Source organism: Lathamus discolor, chromosome 2 (genome assembly GCF_037157495.1).
Source record: "Lathamus discolor isolate bLatDis1 chromosome 2, bLatDis1.hap1, whole genome shotgun sequence".
NCBI classification, from domain to species: domain Eukaryota; kingdom Metazoa; phylum Chordata; class Aves; order Psittaciformes; family Psittacidae; genus Lathamus; species Lathamus discolor.
The window spans coordinates 84369814-84396216 of NC_088885.1; the positions used below are offsets into that span (position 1 = coordinate 84369814).

The 26403-nt window shown below is 35.6% G+C and overlaps 1 protein-coding gene across 1 annotated transcript in view; it reads left to right on the forward strand.

Moving 5' to 3' along the window:
* DNAH5 (dynein axonemal heavy chain 5) overlaps positions 1-26403 on the forward strand; it is a 127466-nt gene that overhangs the window by 92246 nt on the left and 8817 nt on the right. Inside the window, exons 56-75 of the mRNA XM_065667603.1 lie at positions 1291-1558; positions 2171-2402; positions 3829-3943; positions 4208-4384; positions 6648-6851; positions 8024-8203; positions 9077-9214; positions 9815-9950; positions 11187-11503; positions 12172-12327; positions 12742-12924; positions 15796-16039; positions 17012-17126; positions 17581-17771; positions 18213-18334; positions 19101-19250; positions 22543-22788; positions 24274-24493; positions 25156-25361; positions 26169-26372. Coding sequence (XP_065523675.1) covers positions 1291-1558; positions 2171-2402; positions 3829-3943; positions 4208-4384; positions 6648-6851; positions 8024-8203; positions 9077-9214; positions 9815-9950; positions 11187-11503; positions 12172-12327; positions 12742-12924; positions 15796-16039; positions 17012-17126; positions 17581-17771; positions 18213-18334; positions 19101-19250; positions 22543-22788; positions 24274-24493; positions 25156-25361; positions 26169-26372 — 3804 coding nt within the window. The remainder of the gene's footprint in view (positions 1-1290; positions 1559-2170; positions 2403-3828; positions 3944-4207; positions 4385-6647; positions 6852-8023; positions 8204-9076; positions 9215-9814; positions 9951-11186; positions 11504-12171; positions 12328-12741; positions 12925-15795; positions 16040-17011; positions 17127-17580; positions 17772-18212; positions 18335-19100; positions 19251-22542; positions 22789-24273; positions 24494-25155; positions 25362-26168; positions 26373-26403) is intronic.

Sequence of the window (26403 nt, forward strand, 5' to 3'; positions counted from 1 at the left end):
ATCATCCTCGTGGCCCTCCTCTGGACTTGTTCCAGCAGTTCCATGTCCTTTTTATGTTGAGGACACCAGAACTGCACACAATACTCCAAGTGAGGTCTCAGGAGAGCAGAGTAGAGGGGCAGGATCACCTCCTTCGACCTGCTGGTCACGCTGCTTTTGATGCAGCCCAGGATACGGTTGGCTTTCTGGGCTGCGAGTGCACACTGCCGGCCCATGTTCATTTCCTCATTGACCAGCACCCCCAAGTCCTTCTCTGCAGGGCCGCTCTGAATCTCTTCTTTGCCCAATCTGGAGCTGTGCCTGGGATTGTTCCGATCCAGGTGTAGGACCTTGCACTTGTCATGGTTGAACTTCATAAGGTTGGCATCAGCCCACCTTACAAGTGTGTCAAGGTCCCTCTGGATGGCATCCCTTCCCTCCAGCGTATCAACCGGACCACACAGCTTGGTGTCATCGGCAAGCTTGCTGAGGGTGCACTCAATCCCACTGTCCATGTCAGCGACGAAGATGTTAAATAAGACCGGTCCCAACACCGATCCCTGAGGGACACCACTCGTTACCGGTCTCCAGCCAGACATCGAGCCATTGACCACAACTCTTTGTGTGCGGCCATCCAGCCAGTTCTTTATCCACCGAGTGGTCCATCCATCAGATTGGTGTCTCGCCAATTTAGAGAGAAGGATGTGGTGTGGGACAGTGTCAAATGCTTTGCACAAGTCCATCGTTCTCTACAGAGAAACTGTCGAAGTCAGACCCTTTTAAATGTGTTGACAAGCTGTTAGTGACATGAGAATAGCTTTTTTTAAAAAAAGATAATATTGTCTGTTAAATATTTCATTAGTATAAAATCAAGTTTTGTATAGTAAATTTATGTCCAGAGTGGATGGTATGGCTTTAATAATTTCTATTTTTTTATTTATTTATTATGTCGGGGTGTGTTTCAGAGTAATTTCTGCTAGTTATTAGAAGAGAAGAAAGCAAAACCATTGTATATGGATTCTTAGTTTTGTTTTGTTTTGGGGTTGTTTTGTTTGCTTGTTTGATTTTTTTTTTTTTTTTTTCACTCAGGATAGTGTGTTTTACATTTACAGCAAGTTAGTTTTCAGTATTTTGTGATGGAATCACTTCAGTCAAAGTTCTTGGTTAAGGGTGTGGGGAGTGCCTTAATATCTTCAGTGTCTGAAATGTACGTACTTTCCTGAAATGCTATATGTTAAATGGACTTTATGTTATATACTTTATTTTCAATCGTCTCATAAAGCGTGAAAAAAATCTTCCTCTTTCTCAAAGGTGTCAAACTTATTTGCACATGATGAAGTAGATGAGATCATTAGTGACCTCATACCCGTCTTCAGAAAGGAACATTCACGTAAACCTCCAACCAGTGATGTTCTTTATGACTACTTCATGACCAGAGTTCGTCAGAAACTTCATGTGGTTCTTTGCTTTTCACCAGTAGGTGAAAAATTCCGTAATAGGGCTTTGAAGTTCCCTGCTCTTATTTCTGGATGCACTATAGATTGGTTCAGTCAATGGCCGAAGGATGCTCTAGTGGAAGGTATGTGTAGGTTTTGTATTTGTAGATACTTAATTCTCTGATCCGTGCTCATGAACTTGTTTAAATTGCCAGCACACAGGCAGAAGAAATTTATTTGGTTCTAAAATTTGCTATAGATTCTTTTCTTCTTCAGATCTTGCTGTATTAGGCTGTTGAAATATTTCTAACAGAAGAAAGGCTTCAATATTTCTCACAGAAGAAAGGCTTCAAACACAGTTTGAAGAAAAAATGCCCTGGAAGATGGCTTAAAGGCATTAGTTAAGGTGGCAAATTACTACTAAAGGAAGAATTTATTACTGCCTGTGCCTGTGATCAGACATACAGAGGAAGCCTGTGATCACTCAGTCCCTGGTAGCTAGCAGTTAAACGGGTTGAGAGAGAGAAAGTAGTTGCACACTTTGGAGGTGAAAGAATACCAGATCCTTGTCTATACTTTTACAGAGAATGTGGAATAATGTTAGGAATCTGACAGTGGGGGAATAAAGGTGATTGAGGTTTCAGAAGCTTGGTGAAAGCTGACATAATACATGCTGACATGTTTTATATTGCCTTGTTTATAAGCTAAGAGGTTTTCCTGAATATTTACTTACTTTTATGTTTTTCTTTCTTAAGTATCTGAGCATTTCCTGTCCTCATTTGGTATGGACTGCACTGCTGATACAAAGAGGGAAATTGTGCAGTGCATGGGCTCATTCCAGGATGGAGTGGCCGACAAGTGTTCTGATTACTTTCAAAGATACAGACGTTCTACACATGTGACTCCTAAATCCTACCTGTCCTTTATTCAGGGATATAAAGCCACATACAAAGAAAAGCATGCTGAAGTACATACATTAGCAAACAGGTAAACTGCTCAGTTTACTACCGTTTGTTGCTAGTTTTCTTCCCGAGATAGGTATATTCTGATATACTTCATTTCAGTGCATGGCTTTTCTCTTCGCACAGCAAAAGGATTTATTTTTTTATTTTCTAAAATGGTGTAAAGTTGTAACTTGATCAAATGTTATAGTTGCTCAGTATATAAGTTAAAGACTGTTTGTGGACAGGGAGAAAAGGTAGTGATCTGTGAAAAAGAAAGGTGGTGGGGAAAAAGGTGAATATAAATTATTTCCATGTACTTTTCACGAGTAAAAGAAAACATCTGCATGTAATTTCATAATGTATTTACAGTAGCTTTTACTGTACCAGAAAGTAACTTTTTCTTGTATCAGGAGTTTTATCCTCCTGATATGAATCTTTAAGTAACATCCTTGCATTTTTGGTTTTGTGATCATAGAGCCCAATTTACGCTGCTGAGCTTTTTAGCTGTAGATCATTAAAGTGGTTTTGATATATCCTTTCTCCTTTTCAGATGTTTTAGTAAACTAATGAAGTCTATTTGCAGATTTATCTTCATGTCAGAAATACTAAAATAGAATGTAAAATTAACATTTAGTGTATCATTTGGTAACACTGTTAAGAAAAACTGTCTTCTCAGTTTTGAATGTCTTGTTTTCTACCTTCTGATGCCTCAAATGTACTAGTTTAGTTCATGTGTGTCAACTTGTTTCACATAACCTCAATTGCTTAGTCTGAATTGCTTTGGCAGGTGTTACTCTGTCTGTTCTCCTGCATTTGCTTAGTTGTCCATGTGCTGCTTAGTCTTTGCAATATCAACCTCTGTATAACCCACTTCAACTTGTCTGAAATGTCCTAAGACTTACTTTCTGATAGACAAAAAAGACTCCTAAAGGGGCATTTTAAGGCTGAATGAGAAAAGTGTTATCTGTTTTCTCATGCTATTTTTCTGTTGGTTTTGGTTGCTCTCAATTTCACTATTTTGATTCTATTAGCCTTTTCAATATAATTTTCAAACATAAAATAGTGACTTTTTAGATATTTCTCAGCATTCTAGTATTCAGAAAATGCTTTCTGCTGTATTGTATTCAGTCCTTTGAGTATTAGGTTGGAACTCAACAGGGATGATGACATATATGGAGCCAACATATGGGATTTTTATGCAATGATAAAAGCATACTATTTGAGCTAAAGTGGGAAAAATTTCAAGCCACAGATGTTCCTCATATTGATCTTGTATTGTTCAGTTTCTGATTCTGAAGACATCAGACACTCGTGTGAAAGTTACTGTCCAAGTTTCATTTTTGGTGTAAAACATCTTTTGCTAGTGGTCTTTGCTTGATTTGATTTATTCTATTAATGGTATAATTTGAAAAGTGGAGGTTAAATTACATAGGGAATTATATGCTGCTTCTTTTACTTTTCAACTCCAGAGTGAATACTGGATTGGAAAAATTGAAAGAGGCCTCTGAGTCAGTGGCTGCTCTAAGCAGAGAGCTGGAGGTAAAAGAAAAGGAACTTCAAATTGCCAATGTAAAAGCTGACATGGTATGTGCAGTCTTCGAAGTGTTTGATTTTTTTTTTTTTTTCACTTCTTTTTATTTATTCTATCTTGAAAAGACTAAGCAAGTAAAAGGAAGCTAAGTGTTGGAAAAAATGTATCTTAGAAACTTAAAACAGGGACAAAAGAAATCTTGTTTGAGTTTTCTGGTTCTGGAATTCAACAGATAAAATTTTACAACAGAAATGAATACATTCTTCCAACTAAGTGTTTTCTCTAATATTTGGCATGTGGGTTTTCTCATGTTCTAGGTATTGAATGAAGTTACCGTAAAAGCACAGGCTGCTGAGAAGGTAAAGGGTGAAGTTCAGAAAGTGAAAGACAAAGCTCAAGCTATTGTAGACAGTATCTCAGTTGACAAAGCCATTGCTGAAGAGAAGTTGGAAGCTGCTAAGCCTGCTTTGGAAGAGGCAGAAGCAGCCCTACAGGTTAGTTCTTGGACCATGTATAACATTATTTTACTACTAAGAGGATGGATTTCTTTGAAAACAAATATAAGGTTGCATAACTTATCAGTTGACAGAAAATATAAGCAAGTAAATATACATGTTTTGAGGCTTTTTAGGTTCAGTTTTGTTTTTCTTTTTCCGCCTGAGTACCAAGGCCAAAATAGATTTTTTTTTTATTTATTTTTTTTTTTCAGAAAAGGGCAAGTTTTAATTTTCATTTGAAACTATAGTTGATAAATGATGTGCTGCAGGTTGTTAGACCAGTAACTGATGATAGTGTTATAAAACAGCTTGTGTTCAATGAGTGAAGTGCCTTCCATATATAAACATTCTTCCATCCAAATCTAAGCCTTCCGTTTTAAGTTTTCATCACTGAATTGCATTTTGAATAAGTGTTCTGATCCACTCTTCTCTGCCATCTTCAGAAAAATTTCTTTTTTTCTTATGCATTGTGGCATTACTCAGATTTCTAGTGTTCATCATAGGACTTCATGTTTTTTCAACATATTCTTTTTGTAAAGCTTTTTAAGAGACGGATAATGCTCTACCCACATCTTTACATGATGCATCATTAGTGATGAAAAAAGATTGTTTTTTTTGATCTTGCATAGTATTTTTTTAATGTCTGCTCAGCTGACTAAGCAGTTAGCAGGAAGCTGGCATCTCCACAAAAGACTGAAGGACAGAAAAACCTCAAAGGTGGTCATCCAACAATTGTAATAGTTAAAGACTATTGTGACGTTCCTTCAAATCAAAGTCTTCAAAATCTAGTATAAGTTAAGTTTTCATGGATCATCTGAATGTATGACTTCTCTTTGAGGGAGAGGTGCTTATCAACTCTGCCTGCCATGATTCTTGAAGGGCAGAGGGGAAATGTCTAAATGAAGGCTGATGATATGACAGCTGATAAAAGTGGCATAAGAGAGCAGGTCTGGATCATAAATTCCTGATACTTAGCTACAGGAGAAACATGCCCCCTCCCCCCCTCACCTCTCCAACAAAAAACCCAAAGGTGGACAAGCATTCTGGCAAGCGCATAAAAAAGCAATGCTAACTGGGCAATGTCTCAAGTATGAAAAAAGTACCAGTGTACTGTCTTGCATCTTATTACAGCTGGCTTTCTGGTTTTGGCTAAAGTTATGAACCAAAATTGTACTGCTTTTCTTGAAATTTAGGATTCTAAGAAAAGAAAATCTGGTTTTAATGAAAAGCTACACTAGCATTATTTGGCTTAGTAATGAAATTCGTGCATTTGCTATAATAAATTGCTTTGTCTGTGCCTAAAGGGGAAAATTATCATAAAAGCAAGCCTATCAGCATACATATCTGTATTCTCAACATGCATTCATTCATTCATTCAGAAATTCCTTTAAGTGAGAAAATTATCTCTATAAGACTGTTAAGGACTGCATCTTTAAAAAAATGAAGTTGTGATAATTACAGATTTACAAATTTCCAGCTAGGGATTCCTGTAATGGAATTCTGTTTGCAGTGTAGACAAATATCTATTAAAATATTTCTTAAATATAAAGGTCACTCCCCAGACTAAGAAAACCTGTGGGTGGTTATTTAACTCAATTTTTACATATTTTAGGACTACTAAATGTGACATTATGAGAGAGGTAGGTACAGAACAGCTTACAAGTATTTTTAAACACATAGTGAAATTACTTTTTTTAAGTGTAAATAAAACTAGTTGCACTTTACCCTGCATTAAAAATAGCACATTAAATGCACCTCAACTTTCAAAAGGTCACAAAGAAACACTGGTTAAAGTTTCCACACAGATCTACTGAATTATCAGGTCTACATTGAACCCAGTGAGCAGCAAAATATTGAAGGGAAACAAAAGGCAGGCAGAAGGAAGGTGATCAAGATGATCTGCAATAATTTACAGACCCTTTCTTGAAGTATAAATACAAATAATAATAATCTTCCTTTATGAATTCTCAGGGAGGCATGTGCTAGACTAGAAGCATAGTGTCATAACATTGGCAATAGCCTATTTCTTACTGTTTGTCACTATCATACTCAGGCTGATTAAACTGCCTGTGAATAAACAAAGCTTCTAATCCAGGTTATAGGACCACACCTGCCCCTCACCAATTACCATTGTTTCAATAAAAAGTAATATGAATATACTTTTTTTCTTCTCCAATGGATTAATACAATTGGTGAGATTGTGTCTATGTCTTATTAAAGGGTAAAGCAATTATTGCTATTCTTTGTTTTAAATTAACAGACAATAAAACCTGCAGATATTGCTACTGTCCGCACTCTGGGTCGACCTCCTCACCTCATTATGCATATCATGGACTGTGTATTACTGCTCTTCCAGCGGAAAGTGAACAATGTGAAAATTAATCAGGAAAAATGTTGTACCATCCCATCATGGCAGGAATCTTTGAAACTGATGACAGCAGGCAACTTCTTACAGAACCTACAGGTGCTTGTGCAACCTTTTTAATATTTTCGTAATATAGGAAATAGGTGACAGTTTTTTTACTGGTGTTCACAGGAGAATAAATGTGCAAGGGGAGTCAGACGTACAATAGATCTGAAATGTTAAGGGCTTAGAAATAAGTATGTCATAATGAAAAAAACTTGAATCCTTCTGGCAAAGTCAGGTCATAAATCAAGTATAGTTTCTCCTAAGTAAGGCAATGAAATTACTTTCAGTGACAAATGACTCACAGCTTTAAGCATTTGGTTTGAATAGCCATTACTTATCTGTTTCATTAAAGCTGATAGAAAACATCTTTTTTCTGGTACCTAACTTTCCATTGAGTTTCAGCATTGCAACTTGTTCAGTGGCTTGCAAAAATATAACTGATTATCAGGATATACGAAATCAGATTTTTTTAGAACTTGGGAATTTCAACTCCATAGCATGCATCTAGAGAAATAGGAAGAGTAACTGGTGAATAAATACCTGCTCAAAATTTAAACTAGTAATATTATGATTAATTTACTCAGAATAAATCCTACCTTGTCCTGCACCATTGGATGTTATTACCTCTGATTTCTGAGTTTGTTTAATCTGTCTCTTGTCCAGCTGGAAATTACAGATGGCAGGCTTGGCCAACTTTGTAGGGTTGGTAGTGCCATAGATGCCATTTATTGTAACATTTACATTGCATCCACTCTTAAGGATTTTTAATTTACTGAAGGGCTTCAGCATTTCATTGCTTGTGCATAAATAAATCTATTTGTGCTTCAGGGAACTATTTTTTTGAGTTTGTCAGTGATGGCCTTTCATTATACCTTGTAAATAAATCTTTAAAGAGCAAACTTATAATGAATATTTGACCATCAAAATGAACTTGAGTGAGAAATGAAGAGTTTTCAGGAATGAAAATGAAAAAAAACTGCTTTTCTAAGGAGAGAATCAAAATAAGTTCTTAAAATTGAAACATTCCAATAATGAGATAAGGTAATTTAAGTAGAAGATTAAGGGCTTGCCCTTGGAAAGGACTGTCTTGTAGAATGTATGTTTATGAACCAGAGCTAAGCTTTTTTTTTTTTTTTCTTTTTGAAGATAGTTACTTGGTCAATCTTAAGAAAAAATGTAATTTCAAGCATCATACCAAAAATATTTTGGGCTTTTTTCTTTTCCAGCAATTTCCAAAGGACACAATTAATGAAGAAGTGGTAGAACTTTTGAGCCCTTATTTTGAAATGGTGGACTACAACATTGAGACAGCTAAGAGAGTATGTGGGAATGTTGCTGGCCTTTGCTCATGGACCAAAGCAATGGCTGTATTTTTTTCAATCAACAAAGAAGTATTACCTTTAAAGGTAAGTCTGTTAATCAATGGGAGGCATACAACCTCCCTTTGCTCCTTCTCCCCACCTGTGTGCACTTGAGGATTTCATCTACTGGAAACATCAGCCGCCTTATTCTAAATGGTGCATGCCTCTGTATGAATTTATTATCATGACAGTAAGAAGTCTACAGTAAAATATATTTGAAATGTGCTACCACTTGTAAGTTGTCAAAATTATGAAAGAGTGTGCAGTTTTATGCCTCTGGGAGTCTTCTTACTGGGGCAGCTGTTATCTAGGTTTATTCATTATTGCAGTTGCTTTAACTTAATTAGACAAAAACTCAACATCTGGTTCCTTTAACGTTCCAGAACTCAGTTCACAAGAAGACTGACTGTACAGAGAGTCTGTGTATCAGTGTTGTTAAAAAACCCCCAGCATTAATAATTGTTAAAAGGCAAGAATAAAAGTCAGAAAGAACATGGTCAAGCACAACTTTAACACAGAATAAAGAGGAATGACTGAAAGGGTAGCAAGATTTGTGGTTAGAGGTAGTATTTTTCACAAGACAAAGCAAATTGGTTGGAGAAATCAAACAGGCTTCTAGTGGCACCAGTCTCTTTTGCAGACTAACGTTTTGTGTCACATGGAGAATGGCTGGTATTCCCAGCAACTTTTCTAATTACTTTTTCTATTTGATGTTAGACCAACTGCTTGATTGCAGCTACCTGCAGTAAGAAGTCAGTTTGTTGTAAAATTCAAATAAAAGGTTTCAAATGCAAGATAAAATCTCTATTGAGCAGTTTTATTTTGAAATGTAATACAGTAAAACTCTTTGAGATACATGATATCAACTGTTTTGAGATGTTGTATGTATGAATACACTTATATTTGTATGTTTTGTAGGCTAATCTAGCAATCCAGGAGAGTCGGCTAACCACTGCTATGCTGGATCTGCAGAAAGCTCAAGAAGAACTGGGTGCCAAGCAAGAAGAATTAGATATTGTACAGGCAGAGTATGAAAAAGCGATGAGAGAAAAACAGGTTAACTGCTTTTCACAGAAAAGAAGTTGCCACTTTAAGGAAAACTGAATGCATTCACTCATTTTCACTATTATTTCTTGGAAAGGATGTTGATGGATGGCTGATAAGAGAGAGTTATTATTTGGATACTGACTCTTTGGATCCCATCTGTCTCTTTTATCTCTGATCCTTTCAGCCCCTCCCTTCTACCTCCTTAATATGCTTTTTATTCAGATTATTTGTGTAGCAACTACTACCTACTACTGTAATGTCAAATTTCGTTAATGTATGTTACCTGTGTATAATGTGTTTGAAATTCTGGGCAGAATTTCTGAGACTTAATAAGTACTAGGCAGTCTGCATATCTTTTGACATGTATGTCAACATGGACGTTAAGAGCAGATAGATTAACAAGTTGAATCACATTTGTGACAGGTGTTACTATTCTGTCTGTCCTGATGTATTTTTTCCATCCCACTTTTCCCTCCTTATCTGCATGATCTATAAGAGAGAATATAATATGCTGTTGTTTAACTACTGGTTTAATTAGATGTAAAGGTTTTTCTGGCCTATCAGATACATAACTGTAAACCACATTTGTTGGTATATGGTTTTCCCTAGACTTTGCTTGAAGATGCTGAGCGTTGTCGTCATAAAATGCAAACTGCCTCAAGTCTGATAAGTGGTTTAGCAGGTGAAAAAGAGAGGTGGACAGAGCAGAGTAAAGAATTTGCCGTGCAAACTAAGAGGCTAGTGGGTAAGTTCATATTAAAAAATAAAATACAGGAAGTGCACATGTTATGCATAGGCTTCAACTTGACATATATAACATGCAGTGCGTACCTGGGTCACTGATGTTTTGTGTTTGCTGATGTTTGCAGACAGCAGTCCAAAGAGACTGTTATGTTAGCAAGTGCCAATAAAATGTCTGTAACTGAGAATACATATGGATGAGACTGATATTCAGGCAGTGACCTTTATATGTAGAAATCAATATTTTTAAATGCAGTTATTAATGTTCATCAAACTTCTGTTTCCTAGAAGTGAATTTTAATTTTGTAAATATGCACTTGGAAACTGAAGTACTTTGTAATAAGTAATTTATTATTTAGATCAAGTAAGTGAAATTTATCTTATCCTTTAATGTGGACTGAATTTTGTTCTCTGACTTTTGTCTTGAAATGCTGTAAGAGGCATGTATTATTGTATAGGTTGTATTATAGTAGATAGGTTATATTTTATTTGCTGGTATAAGATGTATATGTGCATTATTAACTTGCCAAAACTACAGGATACCTTCCACATATACTTATGTTTTTTTATAGATAACTTGAAAAAGTCTAAAAAATATTAGTATTCTGTAAAAGTACAGTATCTTCCTCAGTTTGAATCCTGCATTCTTACTTCAGAGGTAAAAAAACCCTAAACTTGTCATGAAACTTGGGGAGCCAGCTTCATACTAAAACTTGTTACACTTAATACCTTTATAATGATGTCTATTACAATTTCTTATTACTAGTAGTGATAATTGCAATTTATTTGTTCTTAACTAGTAGTCCTAAGTAAAGGTTTTTTCTCCTACCAAAATATGGTTTAAACTGGCTCTTGTGATTGTGCAAGGAAATGATGGAATGGGACATTTATGAGTAAGTTTATTCTGCCATGTCCTGCTTGCACAGGATCTGTTGTTTGGAATAGTGTTACGTGTGAGTTGGGTTGACCTTGCCTGGCTGCCGGATGTCCATGTCTTGATTACTTCAGTTGCACTGTAAAGAGTAACATGAAGTAGACATGATATCCACTGAAATGTAGCATTCTCTTCCTATGTAATGAGCCTTAGGGAAAGAGATGGCAACTCAGTCTTGTGGGTCAAAATGTGTTCTTCAATTACAAGCCAAATGATACAACAGCTAGTGAAGGAAGCAGCTCATTCATTAATAGAATAGGCAAAGTTGTAATGTTTTATTTATTTATTTCACTTTTTCTCTTTAAGGTGATGCACTCTTGGCCACAGCTTTTCTGTCCTATTCTGGTCCTTTTAACCAGGAGTTCCGCAGCCTGCTATTAAATGACTGGCAGAAGGAAATGGAAAGCCGGAAAATCCCCTTTAGTAGCAACTTGAACCTCATAGAAATGTTAACTGATGTGCCAACTGTCAGTGAATGGAATCTACAAGGATTACCAAATGATGACTTATCCATACAGAATGGAATCATTGTCACTAAAGCATCTCGTTATCCTTTATTAATTGATCCACAGGCACAGGGTAAAATTTGGATTAAAAATAAAGAAGGCAGAAATGAACTTCAGGTAATAGGAGGGCTGGTGCTTTCTTAATCCCTAGAAACTCTTAGCTCACAAAATGCTATAATTCAGTGATTCAAATAATTCTTAACAAATGCCTTTTATTTAAATTGCCTGGGCTGGATATAAAGGACATTGCAGATATATTTTGGTATCTATTAGATTTCAGATTTGGCTAGATATGAAAATGTACATTTGAAGCTTATTATTTCTAATGTCTTGATTTGTTTAATGAATTTATTTTAATGAAACATAAGCCTTTGGAAAATGGGCTGGATGGGTAATGTCTGGGAAGGGTTGAAACATGTTTACAGAATATAATAAGCATTAGAAACCCTCAAATAAGTGATTAATGCAAATTCATATAAATGTTTGAAACTGAAGATGCACAACATATTTTTAGCATATTTTAATCAGAATTATTGATAATTTGCTTTGTCTTAGTATGGATTTCAGGTGCTAAACATTTGGCAAAGGTACAGGGAAGACAGTACTCCAACAACTTCAGTCTGATGCTGTCTTTTCTTGTGCTTGCAGTCTTTGCCTCAATTCTAGTCTAACCATAGGATCATTGTTTTTATCAGTAATATAAATAAAATTAAGTTTTAAATACAAAATAAAAATCCAGGTAACTGGGCATAATATAATATAGAGGTCCATAATTGTATTTTTAGATCACTTCTTTGAATCACAAGTATTTTAGAAATCACTTAGAAGACAGCCTTTCTTTGGGAAGACCTCTTTTGATAGAAGATGTTGGAGAAGAGCTAGACCCAGCGCTTGATAACGTTTTGGAAAAAAACTTCATTAAAACAGGTTCAGCCAATAAGGTAAAAATAGAACAAATGAACAAATAAGTGGAAACAGACATAATCTGCTTGTCCTCAAGAAAAAGCCTCTTATAAGTATATGACTTTGAAAGATTAAAGTAATATTCAATTGTGATTAATGCTAATACTAAAAAAATTAGAGTTTAAGATATCAAATTGTAAATATATTTAATCTACAGAGTTCCGTATCCATTTGCTTATGCTAATTTTTAAAGACTAAAATTATCTGTGAATGAGTAATTTAAAAATATCTATAGATATTTTCAACAAATATTTTGCATCAGACATATAATTTAACACTGGATTTTTACACATTTGAACAGAAATTGTATCCTGTGTTTCTACATGCAGCAACTGAAAGAGTGTGCACTGGTTCTCTATATGTCAAGGCTTCTTTTTAATACTTTTCTTAAGGTGAAGGTTGGCGATAAGGAAGTAGATGTTATGAAAGGCTTCAGACTTTACATCACTACAAAACTGCCAAATCCAGGTTACTCTCCTGAAATTAGTGCTCGAACATCCATCATTGACTTTACTGTGACCATGAAAGGTCTAGAAAATCAGCTCTTAGGCAGAGTCATTCTCACGGAGAAACAGGTAAAATAACTAATTGTGTCTTTTTTCCTTATATTTACCTATAGAAGGTTTTAGTTTAATTTCAATTTATTACTCTCTAATCCCATATTACAGGATGACTTTCTGAATCTCTTTATTGTGATCATGCAATAAGGAGGGTTTACAGAACATCATTTAAAGTTTCTGCAAAGTTTCTGTTCCTGTATTGTCTGGTATGCCCACTGGTAGAGTCTGTGTGGCATACATCTCAAAGAATTGACTGATTACTGATAAGAATACTGGTACTGACTTCTTCTTTTCCACCAGAATGTTAAAACAATCTGTGAGATGTGAGTTAAGCGTAAAAACGTCAAAGGGTAGCTGGTACATCTGTATAAATTTAATGCTACAGTATTTCTTGGAATAATTTGATTTAAGGGACTTGATTTATGTCTGAATATAGTATAACTTAGACTGCTTTAACAGTATGATTGTTTTGATGCATTAACTGTTATGTAATTTAACAAAAACTTGCTTATTTAGTGTTGTAGAAACAGGTATGCCAGATTAGTAATGCAGTTATAAAAGAACTCTTTATGGCTTTTTGAATTTCACACTCATATTTCAGGATTTGTGGTGGAAAAAAGCCCAAGTTTTGTAAGAAACAGTTGATGCAAATCCTTGCACTTGTGAATAATTTTGGGATAGAATCATAGAAGTTATGTAGTAACTAAGAAGAAAAATAATTCTATTCCAGCTGAAACCAGGGCATAAATTTTTTGAATATTAACAAGATCTAACATTCTTCAGTGCAGCTTGTAAAATGAATTCAGCTTGTGAAAGGAATTCCATGAAGCTGGATTTGAAATAGCCTTTTGGTGCAAATTTCTTGAATGTATGTGTATTGTAACTTGGCTTAATTTTGTTGGATTATTTTTTTTTTTTATTCTTGATGTTATGACCAGAAGTTTTTAAGATGTGCAGAAAAATTCCAACTGTGTACTTGTCCTGATCTGCAAAAGTATTTTAAAAGCTAAATAGATGCATTTTTCACTAAGGTTTTCATCTCAAGATATTTCACTTGCTTTAGTTTGGTTATTTTATTTCCAACTTGTGTCTCAGGATCTTCTTGTGAGGAAAACTTGGCTTTCTGTTTTTTAAATACATTGCACTCTAAAATATGTTTAACCTCTTAAACTGAACTTAGCAAAGCATGAAATTTAACTTGGCTCAGAATGATTTCTCAACATGATAAGTATTATATTTAATTGTATGCTAACATTCTTTTAATGCTGTACTTTTAAAAATTGTTTCTGCTTTGTCAAACTTGCATAATGCTTGTGTTGCTTCATAATTGCTACCTGCTTTTCTTTATCTCCATTAGGCATCAGTTGATTAAGATGGAGTTAACTGTAGTTTACTGGTCTTTTTTTCATCATTTTTTTTCAGAATCTTTTGAACCTGTATTCACACCTTCTAAATTATATGACATTTGCATTATTCTATGACAACAGTCCCAATCAACCTTTTCTACCTGATGATGATGTTTCAATATGCCTTTTGTATAGTGACAAGATAAGAACCTAAATCTAATAATGAGATGAAGACGATTTTTCAAAATTTCTTTTCTAAGATAAAAGGACTTTCTTTACAAGTACTAAATGTTTGAAATACTTAGGAATGTTAGCAGTATGTGGGAGCGAGAAAATCACTAGTTCAGAATGTGGGAAAACAAAATAATTTCAAAAGTTGTAACAATGTTGCAAATCTGTATAAATAAAGGCAACTCAAATGGTGGAGAAAAACCTTTCCTTGAGCCTTGCTAAGGTCTGAGGTTCTTAATGCCTCTAGTGCTATTATATATTTCTTAGTGTTGTCCCTGTTTCTTCGAAATAGTAACAGCCTGTCTGCACTGCCGAAGTGGAATTGGCAAAGGGGGGGAGTGAACATACAGCTTCCAGTTTAGTTAAAACTATCTACCAGCTCTTTGTAAACAGTGAAGGAGTGCTTCTGTAGACATAGCTAATACTTCTATCAACTGGCTCACTTACTGTTGATTCATCAGATGCATATTATCTTATGAAAGACAACCCATTCTCTCCCACTTTCTTGCTTTTAACTTCACTGTATGAAAACATTCTGTATTGTTTTGAGTAGTCTTATATCTGAGGGATATATTTGCAATGAGTTTTAAAGTTTAATTTGAAGAGTAGCATAAGAATGAACTGAAAGGCCTTTAATCTCCGAAAAGCTGTTAATTGGTATATTCACCTTTCATATATGACCGCTGGAAAACAAAGTAGATATATAAGCTACCCAGTTTGTATTATTAAAAGTAACCAACTAAATACTTCTAGTGAAGCAACTCAGTGTGAGTTCTACATCCTTTCTTTTCTTAAATAATAAAGCATTTCAGTGGGAGACTGAAGTTATCCCTGTTTGATGGAGTAGTATCTTTAGATGTATTTCTTGAAATATTTGGTGCTTGATTTTGTGTCTCTGGATGATCATTGTTATTGAGACTATATTTTTCAATATGATGATTGGAAAACAATGCATAAATGAGGATGTGAAATAAATGAGATGGATTGAAATAAAATCCTGTGTCTGGAAATGTGCTTGCACTCATCTTTCTCTGAAACAGAAAGAAGAAAAACAATCAATCACTATTCTGAACTTCTAATTCATGCATGTTATGAACATGTTTCATAGTATTTGTTGAAAAGACCTGTTAATGCATACTTATGTAGCAGGTTCAGAAATACCTATTAGAAGTACCACAGGAATTCTTTTCCCAAAGACTCTACACTGTTTTAGTAGGATAACTACTTTTAAAACAAGATACCTTGCTTTATTTTGTTTTTATATTCAATTACTCTTCTGTTTCCCAAATATTACCATGTATTCCAACAGGAATTAGAGAAAGAACGAACAGATCTTATAGAAGATGTGACTATGAACAAAAAGAGGATTAAAGACCTAGAAGATAATCTCTTGTTCCGACTTACAAGCACCAAGGGTTCTCCGGCAGATGATGAGAGTCTAATAATTGTATTGAATAACACTAAGAAGACTGCTGAGGAAGTAACACAGAAACTTCAAATTTCTGCTGAAACTGAAGTACAGCTCAACTCAGCCCGGGAAGAGTACAGACCTGGTGAGTGAAGGTAGTAATGAAAGCCAAATGACTGGAGCATACAGTTAAAACAGCAAGACTTAGATTAGGAGAAATAGTAAGATGTGATCAAGAAGACCATAATAAGTGGGAAGGATTTGTGTTTTCCTGTAAGTAAAATGTGTCTTGCAAATGGCATACTGAGCTACAGTGGAGAAAATAGTCAATATTATGCTTCGTGTGGAATTTATAAAATGGGATTTTCTTTTGCCTCCCTAAACTTCCCATTGCTCAAACGCTGACATTCTTTCAGGTGTCAGTATAATTGTAAAAGCTTTTTATATCTGTTTGGATGAATGATTTGTTTATTCTATCATAGATCCTTAAATTATTATAAGACATTTCACTAGTCTTGTGGCTTTTAACTGACAAGTGAAAACATGAAAACATTGAAGAAGGAAAAATACTTTCTGGGATAAAATGTTACACCTGAATTTTACAAAATGTGTAAAATGGTAGAGTTAGCATACCAAAAAATCATTGCAGACTTTGTAAAACCTTTGTATTTAAAGCTAAATGATTGTTGAAAATAAATTAAATCAGTTGTGGGTAAGTTAAATCAATGTAGTTAATTTGGATTTTATATGACTCCTGCAAAAGTCTGTAAAGAGAAATTTGTTTGGATACGCAGACAGTACTTCAAACCATCGTACTTTTTATATGTTCTACTGATGATGTGAATGTTGCAGTATGCTATCCAGATGCTATCCAGGTATGTTCATATTTGCAATCTGGGCTTTACATAATATGCATTAATTATAGAAAAGATTTTTTCTTTCTGATATATAAATGAGGATTAATAAATGTTTTAATTATTTTTCTGGCTGGAAAAGAATGGAGCAACTCAAGGATCTTCAGTTAACATCAGTGTTAAACTCACTGTACTTGTAAAGAGTTGAAATTTTTCTGCTCTGCATTCTTACTTTGAACACAGTCTTGTTTCCTGTCCTTCAGTTGCAACTCGAGGTAGCATCTTGTACTTCCTTATTACTGAGATGAGCATGGTCAATGTGATGTACCAGACTTCACTTCGGCAGTTTTTGGTGCTTTTTGACCATTCCCTAGCCAGGTAATTTAGCTAGCAATAAGTAAAATTTGTATCTACCCAGTCCTGGAGGTAGTTGTAATATGACAAAGGTTTGTTTCTAATGTCAGAAAAAAGCATGTTGCTTGTTACAATTTTGACAGGAGTTGTCAGTTTAAATACCTATAAGCCTTTGTCTGTTAGTTATCAAGGCAAAGAAACTTTAAATGTACCTACAGTCCTTTAGAATTAGGTAGTTAACAACCATACTGTTCTGATTTTCAGCTATGCAGAAGCCTTGATTTGAAAGGAATTGGTTTTTGTTGCTCCTTCAATGTGAAAGTTGTTGCTAGCTTGCTATCTGGTATTCTCTGTTTGAGGTCTATTACTTTTTCATGTTTTGAATGTTCTAAATTATGTCTTTTTGTCTTTTACATAATATTCTCTTTAATGAAACCTATGTAGAGTGACATTCAACTGCAGGCATTTTTTCCAACAGGTCTACCAAAAGCCCTATAACTAGCAAGAGGATTACTAATATTATTGAACATATGACATATGAAGTGTTCAAATATGCTGCCCGAGGACTTTATGAAGAGCACAAATTTCTTTTCACATTACTACTTACGCTGAAAATTGATATACAAAGAAACAGAGTAAAACACGAAGAATTTCTGACACTTATTAAAGGTTGGAACTACACAGCAATTTTAAGTAGAGGATATGTGTTATTTTGTGAGCTGCAGTTTTATCTCCTAGCCACTTGCTTCTTCCTTTTCGTAGACGAGAAGCCAGTCAATTGAAAGAACACATGTTTATTATTCTGTTCTGGTGACCAGCAACACTGTATAGCAGTTCTGATTTGTGGCAGTGAACTTAATATTAACAAATACAGCTTTGAGTAGAGTTTATTTAGTAACTGCAGGAAGACAAGCAAGCAAATAGCAACATAAAAGTGGTGTTAACAGTTTAAAAGAATATTAGACTCTTAGCTAAATGTGACACTTTCATGGCTTTAGTCTTAAGGCATGCAAGTGTAATCAAGCATGCAAGCACTGCATGCAAGTGTATCTTTACTTGAAAGCTTAGAGTAATTTATATTATGTTATTAAGATATTTAATTTCATGCAGGTGGTGCTTCCCTAGACCTGAAAGCTTGTCCCCCTAAGCCAGCTAAATGGATTCTGGATATGACTTGGCTGAACTTGGTGGAGCTTAGTAAGCTTAAACAATTTTCAGATATTCTTGATCAAGTAAGTAAAAGCTTTTTTGAAATGCATCTCTTGTTTGACAGTGATTTTCTAGTAGTGGTCAAGGCATGTAGTGGGAAACCGCTTTATTTTACAGAACAAAATGAAACTGACAGCAGATACCTACAGCTGTAGCCCCAACTTCTTAGCTACCTGTATTGACAAAAAAAATTAACACCTCTCTCCCTCCCCTCTGAAAATAAGAAGAAAGTGCAACATTTCACACCCCATAGTAATATAATACTTTCAAAATTGGGATATAGCTTGCTATTATTCAGTTCACATAATGCAACTTGAACCTTCTTCCAATTGTTAGACTGTCTTCCATCCCTGCTGTGCTTTCTTACGCTATGTGTTATGATGCTTGTTCCAATATTTATCTGATTATATGGAGTAAGAGTTAGGGAAAGTTGTTCAGTAAATTCAACACGTGTATGAATAGTCTTAATGGAGACTTAAGTGTATGATAGTTAATGGATTAAGTAAATAGCAATTGGTATATGTGAAGAATACTTTCTGTGCAGTCATATGGGGACTAAATAGATACATAGTGCTCTCAAAGCTGTGTCTGAGCCCAGCTTGCTGTGCCATTGTATTATTAATGGAAAATACTGAGTAGTAGCTAATTTTTTCAGAATATGAATATTTAAGGGCATTGTTGCATTCTACAATTTTGTACTTAAAATATGAAAACTTCTCTTTTTTTTTTTTTTTTTTTTTATGACTTACCTGTTTAATGAAATTTACTCATTTGTTGGTATAACTGTAGATTTCCAGAGCAGAGAAACAGTGGAAAATCTGGCTTGACAGTGAGAAGCCTGAAGAAGAACTAGTTCCTAGTGGCTACAGTGAATCCCTGGACTGCTTCAGACATCTTCTTCTTATCAGATCTTGGTGTCCTGACAGGACAATAGCTCAGGTAAATATATGTAGCTAACATAGTCTATTAAATTGTTATTAGAATAATAGATACAGGATTGCAGTTCAGTACTTTTTTATTTAATGCTAAACTCCTTAACTCCTTTTTGTAATGGACCTTTATACTACATTTTCTGAAATAATTTTCAGACAATTTATGTATTACTTTTGCTAACACTGCCCTTAAAACTATCCCAATATATTGAACAAATATTAGCTAGTGATTTTGTGGAAAGATAGGATTTCATCTGGAAATATGTGTTTATTCAGCTCTGCTTTATTAGTTCAGAAGTTATTTTTTACTGTCCTTGCTGATAATACTGAAATTAGTGAAGTGTATTCCTGTTAGGCTGAAGTAAAATATTTTTTACAAATCTGCATTAAGGTCTGTTCAAAATGCTTAGTTTAAGGCTATCTATTTAGAAAGGACAGAAATATAAAATTAAAGCTTATTAAATGGTTAGATCCACTTTTAGGAAAAATCAGCTTCTAGAAGCCTATTTTTAATCTTCATGTTCTTCTGCAGTGAAAAAAAGCATGAATTATGCAATTTCTGATGATTTCAGAGCAATGGTTGGAAGTTTACTGAAGTCAGAATGCGTCACTGAAAGTATGGTATTAATTTTATGGAGGCAAACCTTTAGATACTGTAACTAGATTCAGAGAAAGCCTTGGCAATTATCAGTGTAACTGTAGTCAATAGAAGGTTAAATGGTACTCTATGATGAATTTCTCAGATGTGTGCTATGTGTTTGAAGTGGAACATACAAAATTAGTTCCTCGGTTCTGTTAATGGGGGCAAGATACACTTCTATCTTATGATGGTTTTATGAAAACTGGTATTTTATCAAACACCAACTGCTAAATATCTTCTGTCTCTGAGAAGTAACCCAGAGTTATTAATGGGAAGATTGGTCTAAGAAAAAAGCAATGTAGTGGAAAACAGTGGGAGAAATATAATCTCAGACTGTTTGAAAGAGCCTTTTCTATTTCTCAGTTAATTCTCAGGAGAAATAACAATTTTTGAAATACATAAGACAGAGATGGCTTCTGTATGTTCCTCTCAATCTTCTACTAAGCAGCAGTTATTTTTGTCATTGCTACTGTCAATTCATTGTTTGTTTAAGCATGAAGGTTGGAAAGGTCCTGGAAGCATATCCTCCCTTTTTCTTAAATATTTGGAAAGGGAAGCTAGATTTTTAAGGATAGAAGTTTTGCTGCTTAGTGGAGATACAACCTCTAAATCATTAAAACCTTTCAAAAGGTTTAGTAAGGTTATTATTTTTATTATACTGTAATTACAGGTATTATATATAAACATGCGTCCAGGTATATTTAATAGACTAATTATTTTTGAAGTTTTAACTGGTCTTATAAGGTTCAAAATACCTGCTACAAGCTCAGGAGTGTTGCATCCCAAATAGAAGGCAGTGCAGCAGAGGGACAGGAGACCTCCTTGGTTGGATAAGGAGCTGCTGAGGAAAATTCAAAGGAAAAAAGAGGCTTATAAAAGGTGGAAGCAAGGACAAGCAGCCTGGAAAGAATACAGGGATGTTGTCCGAGAAGCTAGGGACCAGGTTAGGAAAGCTAAGCCCCAGTTAGAATTAAACTTGGCTAGGGATGTTAAGGATAACAGGAAGGGATTCTATAGGTATGTAGCGAATGAAAAACAGACTAGGGACAAAGTAGGCTCCCTCTGAAAGATATCAGGAGAACTGGCTACACAGGATTTGGAGAAGGCTGAGGTTCTGAATGACTTCTTTGCCTCGGTTTTCACTGGCAAAGGCTCTGACCACACCACCCAAGTCTTGGAAGGCAGATGCAGGGACTGTGAGAATGAAGACCTTGGGCCCACTGTAGGAGAGGATCTGGTTTGAGACCATCTTAAGAGCCTGAACGTGCCCAAGTCCATGGGTCCTGATGAAATCCATCTGCGGGTCCTGAAGAAGCTGGCAAATGAAGTTCCTAAGCCACTGGCCATCATATTTGAAAAATCATGGCAGTCAGGTGAAGTTTCCGATGACTGGAAAAAGGGAAATATAACCCCCATTTTCAAGAAGGGGAAAATGGATGACCCGGGGAATTACAGACCAGTCAGTCTCACCTCTGTGCCTGGTAAAATCTTGGAGCAGATTCTCGTGGAAGGCATGAAGGTGTCCCTCAGGGATCGGTGTTGATAACTGTCTTGTTCAGCATCTTTGTCGGTGACATGGACATTGGGATTGAATGCACCCTCAGCAAGTTTGCAGATGACACCAAGCTGTGTGGTTCAGTTGATACGCTGGAGGGAAGGGATGCCATCCAGAGGGACCTTGACATGCTTGTAAGGTGGGCTAATGCCAACTTGATGAAGTTTAACCATGCCAAGTGCAAGGTCCTACACCTGGGTAGGAACAATCCCAGGCACAGCTATAGGTTGAGCAAAGAAGAGATTCAGAGCAGCCCTGCAGAGAAGGACTTGGGGGTGCCGGTTGATGAGAAAATGAACATGAACAGTCAGTGTGCGCTTGCAACCCAGAAAGCCAACCGTATCCTGGGCTGCATCAAAAGCAACGTGACCAGCAGGTCGAAGGAGGTGATCCTGCCCCTCTACTCTGCTCTTGTGAGACCTCACCTGGAGTATTGTGTGCAGTTCTGGTGTCCTCAACATAAAAAGGACATGGAAGTGTTGGGACAAGTCCAGAGGAGGGCCACGAGGATGATCAGGGGACTGGAGCACCTCCTGTATGAAGATAGGCTGAGGAAGTTGGGGCTGTTGAGCCTGGAGAAGAGAAGGCTGCGTGGGGACCTCATAGCAGCCTTCCAGTACCTGAAGGGGGCCTATAGGGATGCTGGGGAGGGACTCTTTGTCAGGGACTGTAGTGACAGGACAAGGGGTAACGGGTTAAAACTTAAACAGGGGAAGTTTAAATTGGATATAAGGAGGAAATTCTTTCCTGTTAGGGTGGTGAGGCACTGGAATCAGTTGCCCAGGGGGGTTGTGAGTGCTCCATCCCTGGCGGTGTTCAAGGCCAGGTTGGATGAAGCCTTGTGTTGGAGGGTTTATTGTGAGGTGTCCCTGCCCATGCCAAGTGGTTGGGACTAGATGATCTTAAGGTCCTTTCCAACCCTAACTATTCTATGTCTCTATGATTCTATGATACGTTAACATGTGAAAATAAATTCATTGTGTATTTATATTTCTGATATAAATTTACAGTAGCCATCAGTTTGTTTATTGGTTTTATTTGCACTGGGAAGAAAATAGCATTAAATGATTACATCAGAGGTTAAATTTATCCTTTTTAATATAGGCAAGAAAATACATTATTGACACTATGGGGGAGAAATATGCAGAGGGAGTCATCTTGGATTTGGAGAAAACATGGGAAGAGTCAGATCCACGTACTCCTCTCATATGCTTTCTTTCCATGGGTTCTGATCCTACGGACTCAATTATTGCCTTGGGAAGAAGACTGAAGATAGAGACACGCTATGTTTCTATGGGCCAGGGGCAAGGCATTCATGCTCGTAAACTTCTACAGCAGACAATGGCTCATGTAAGTAACAAAAATCTGGATGTTTTTCTGTGTCTGTATTAAACACTTAGAAATGAAATTCCTGTCATGCAATATAGGTTTGGTGGGTAATTAATGCTGCATTTATTTGTGTAAGCAAATGTCCTCACAATAGATCTGTCTTTTCATATACATATCTTTTCTTGATATTGTGCAGAAAATAGTGTTTTTCATATAAAATGGAATTTTTGTTCTAGCTTGTTGACTGATGAAAATAGCTGAGTTGCTTGGATTGCATGGATAGTATATATTCTTCAGCAAGTATTTCACAGCATTTTTTTAGTTTTGTATTTTTAGTAATAGGAACATATTTTGTTAAAGAAGATTAATTCCAAATATGCTATTGATACCTACATGATCTTGAGAAAAACAAGGTTGTACAGCAAAATACTTTGAATTTCTCTAGTCTGGATTTTAAATGGGGATAGACAATCTGACAGCACAAGCATTTTATAGGTGAAACATGCAAGGATTAAAAATTAAAATATCCTTTATGAGGATAAAAGCTGAGATATCCTAATTTAGCTTTGCCCATCAGGTGGTAGTACTGCTACGCCTGCTCACGTGAACAGTTTAAACTTACACTCCCATGTTATGAGCTTCTTTCCTGTCTGTATAACCAATTTTCCTCTGACTTGTGCTTCAGATTCTCATTTGACAACTTCACATTGAGAGCTAATTAGCAGATTAGATAAGAAGTAATTCAAAGACAGGGAAGAAGAGCTCCTTTTGTTAAGAGAAATGCAGTACTTTCCCTCACTATCTCACATACTCTCTTAATGAAGAGGTATGAGAGATGTCTATATGAAGTATGATAATTCATATTAGAAAGTCTGGTATCTATTGATAGATAGCAATACATTAATTAAGTATGTGTATTTGGTTATTTTTCTAGCTTGTGACCCTTGTGAGGAACAAGGTTTAGCAGCCTGCTGTATGGAGCTACTTCAGAGCTTCCTTATATAAGTCAAGATTTATGTTTTTATCAGAACTATAGTCACGTCCAGATATTTTTTATATGTACTGAAATGGCGAAGGTAGGGACTACTTGAGAAGACCAGGTGGGATAAGTGAAAAACTGTTGTTTAGATGATAAAGCCAAACAAGCTAACAATGTCTCCAGAAGGAACAGCCCACATCTTTGCTCACATAAGCTTTCTTTGGAGAAAAAAGATTTTTTTTTTATTTTCATGTGTACCTTTACTATGGATACTGGTCCCTGTTTGTACATGAAATGTACACGAAATCAGATGACTAAGGTCTTGGTTTTGATTTTGTGAGCTACTGGTCCAAGATTGTGGATTATTTCCTCTTGTAACAGCTCTGATAAGCACTTGAACATGCTATATTTCACTACATATTAGAGCATCTGCTTTATTTCTAACCTACAGCTTAAGCAAAGAGTGATTTTTAGGTGTATTTTTGTAAACAGTGTTGATAATTTCATATTCTGCTCTTTTAAACTAGGGAGGTTGGGCACTTCTACAAAACTGCCACCTTGGACTAGATTTTTTGGATGAGTTGATGGACACTGTGATAGAGACAGAGACTGTCAATGAAAGCTTTCGACTGTGGATGACGACTGACATTCATAAACAGTTCCCCATCAACCTTCTTCAAATGTCTATTAAATTTACCAATGAACCACCACAAGGACTCAGAGCTGGACTAAAAAGAACATACAGTGGTGAGTGCTGAAGTGGTAACGATTTAAATTTCATTTTGCTCATATTTGGACTCTCTGGTGTTAATGTGTGGTCACATTGTAGCCACTGACAGTAGATGCAAACTAGTATGAGGAACTGATCACAATGATGCCAGAACACCTCTTGATCCTTGGTTTGAGTTAGAAGTTTTGAAAATTAAAAGGAAGAGAAGATCTGATGAAGTTCTGTTGCCAGAACTAATTGGACAGTAAAACAGGAAATGCTTTTTCTTTTCTGAAGTGTTGCCTTCTCATATCTCAATTCAAAGTGTTTACATTTTTAATCTTTTGTCTTTTGGCAGAAAAGCAACATATTAATCTTTGTTGGCTGTTAAGTGATCTTTACATTGTATAAAATGAAGGTTTTATTTTATAATAGTGCAAAAAGCAATTTAATGTGAATTCATCTATCACTGAATGGTTTTTGGTTTTGTTTTTGTTTTCCCTTAAAGTTTACTCTGTTAATTTGGGAGATTTAATAAACATTCTTCAGCATAGAACACTTTGTAGGACAATAATTTACTTTTGGGAGAAGTAGAGAGCCAACTGAGTATCTTTAGGAGTGATGTTTTAGCTCTGATTTGAAGTAGTTTTGAAAATTACTTTATTGTGTTTCTTATAAAGTCTACTTACAATATCAATAGGTGTCAGCCAGGATTTATTAGATGTCAGTGACATGGTACAATGGAAGCCAATGTTGTATGCTGTGGCCTTTCTACACTCCACTGTTCAAGAAAGACGCAAGTTTGGATCTCTGGGTTGGAATATACCCTATGAGTTTAATCAAGCTGATTTCAATGCTACTGTGCAATTCGTTCAAAACCACTTGGATGGCACGGATGCCAAAAAGGTAATTAATGTTTTTGTGGGGAAGGTAGATAAGGGTGATGAATCTTTCTAGTCGGGGAATGTATATATGTGGTTCCAAATAACTGAAACACAACCAAGATTTTAAATTAGTTTTTTGTTTCTTTCCACAAGCATTTAACATTTGAAGTATATATGTTTCTGGAATGACAGGCTTAAATTAGACTTTTAATCCTGTGCATGTTAAATTTCTATATTAATTTGTACATTTTAAAAAATCCCTCCCACACATCTCCCCTGAAAACATCAGAAGTATAAATCTTAGAAGCAGAGACCTTCTTTTCAATGCTAATTCAGTCAAATAGTCTAAAATGGACCACTGTATTTAAAATATTCTTTTGTTTATATCTGAGTAAAAATAATAAGATCTGGCTCCTCCAACCTATCTTGGCAGCACAAAGAAATAGAAAGTGGATTTAAATGATTGCATAAGAGCTCTTCTTACATTTCTCACTGTCATATGGTTAGTTGTCATATAGAGGTCTGTGGAAGATAACTTTGTGATTGGCATTTTAAGTGAAGTTGAAAGAGTGATTGGAATGTAGCTGTATCACTCCTGCCCAAATACCAGAATAGCCTCCTGTATTAGTTGTCAATGAACTCTATTTTGAGAAATCCTTGAATGTGTTTTGGGAAATGAGGGTTATAGGAAAAAAGAGTAGTAAGAAAATAACTTTCTTCCAAAAGGAACAGAGATGCAGGACTTCGTATGAAAGCTGTTCTTATTAACAGAGATGTAAATAGGTGAGAAGAAGATTAGTTAAAGCCAGTGCTTTCTGCTTGCTTTTAGGGGATCTCCTGGAGTACTGTTTGTTACATGATAGGTGAGATCCAGTATGGTGGTCGTGTGACAGATGACTATGACAAAAGACTCATGAATACCTTTGTAAAGGTTTGGTTCAATGAAAACACATTCAGTCAGGAATTCAGCTTCTACAAAGGATACAACATACCTAAATGTACTATAGTGGATCAATACCTTCAGTACATACAGGTTGGTAAATGAAAGCTTTTCAACACACCCC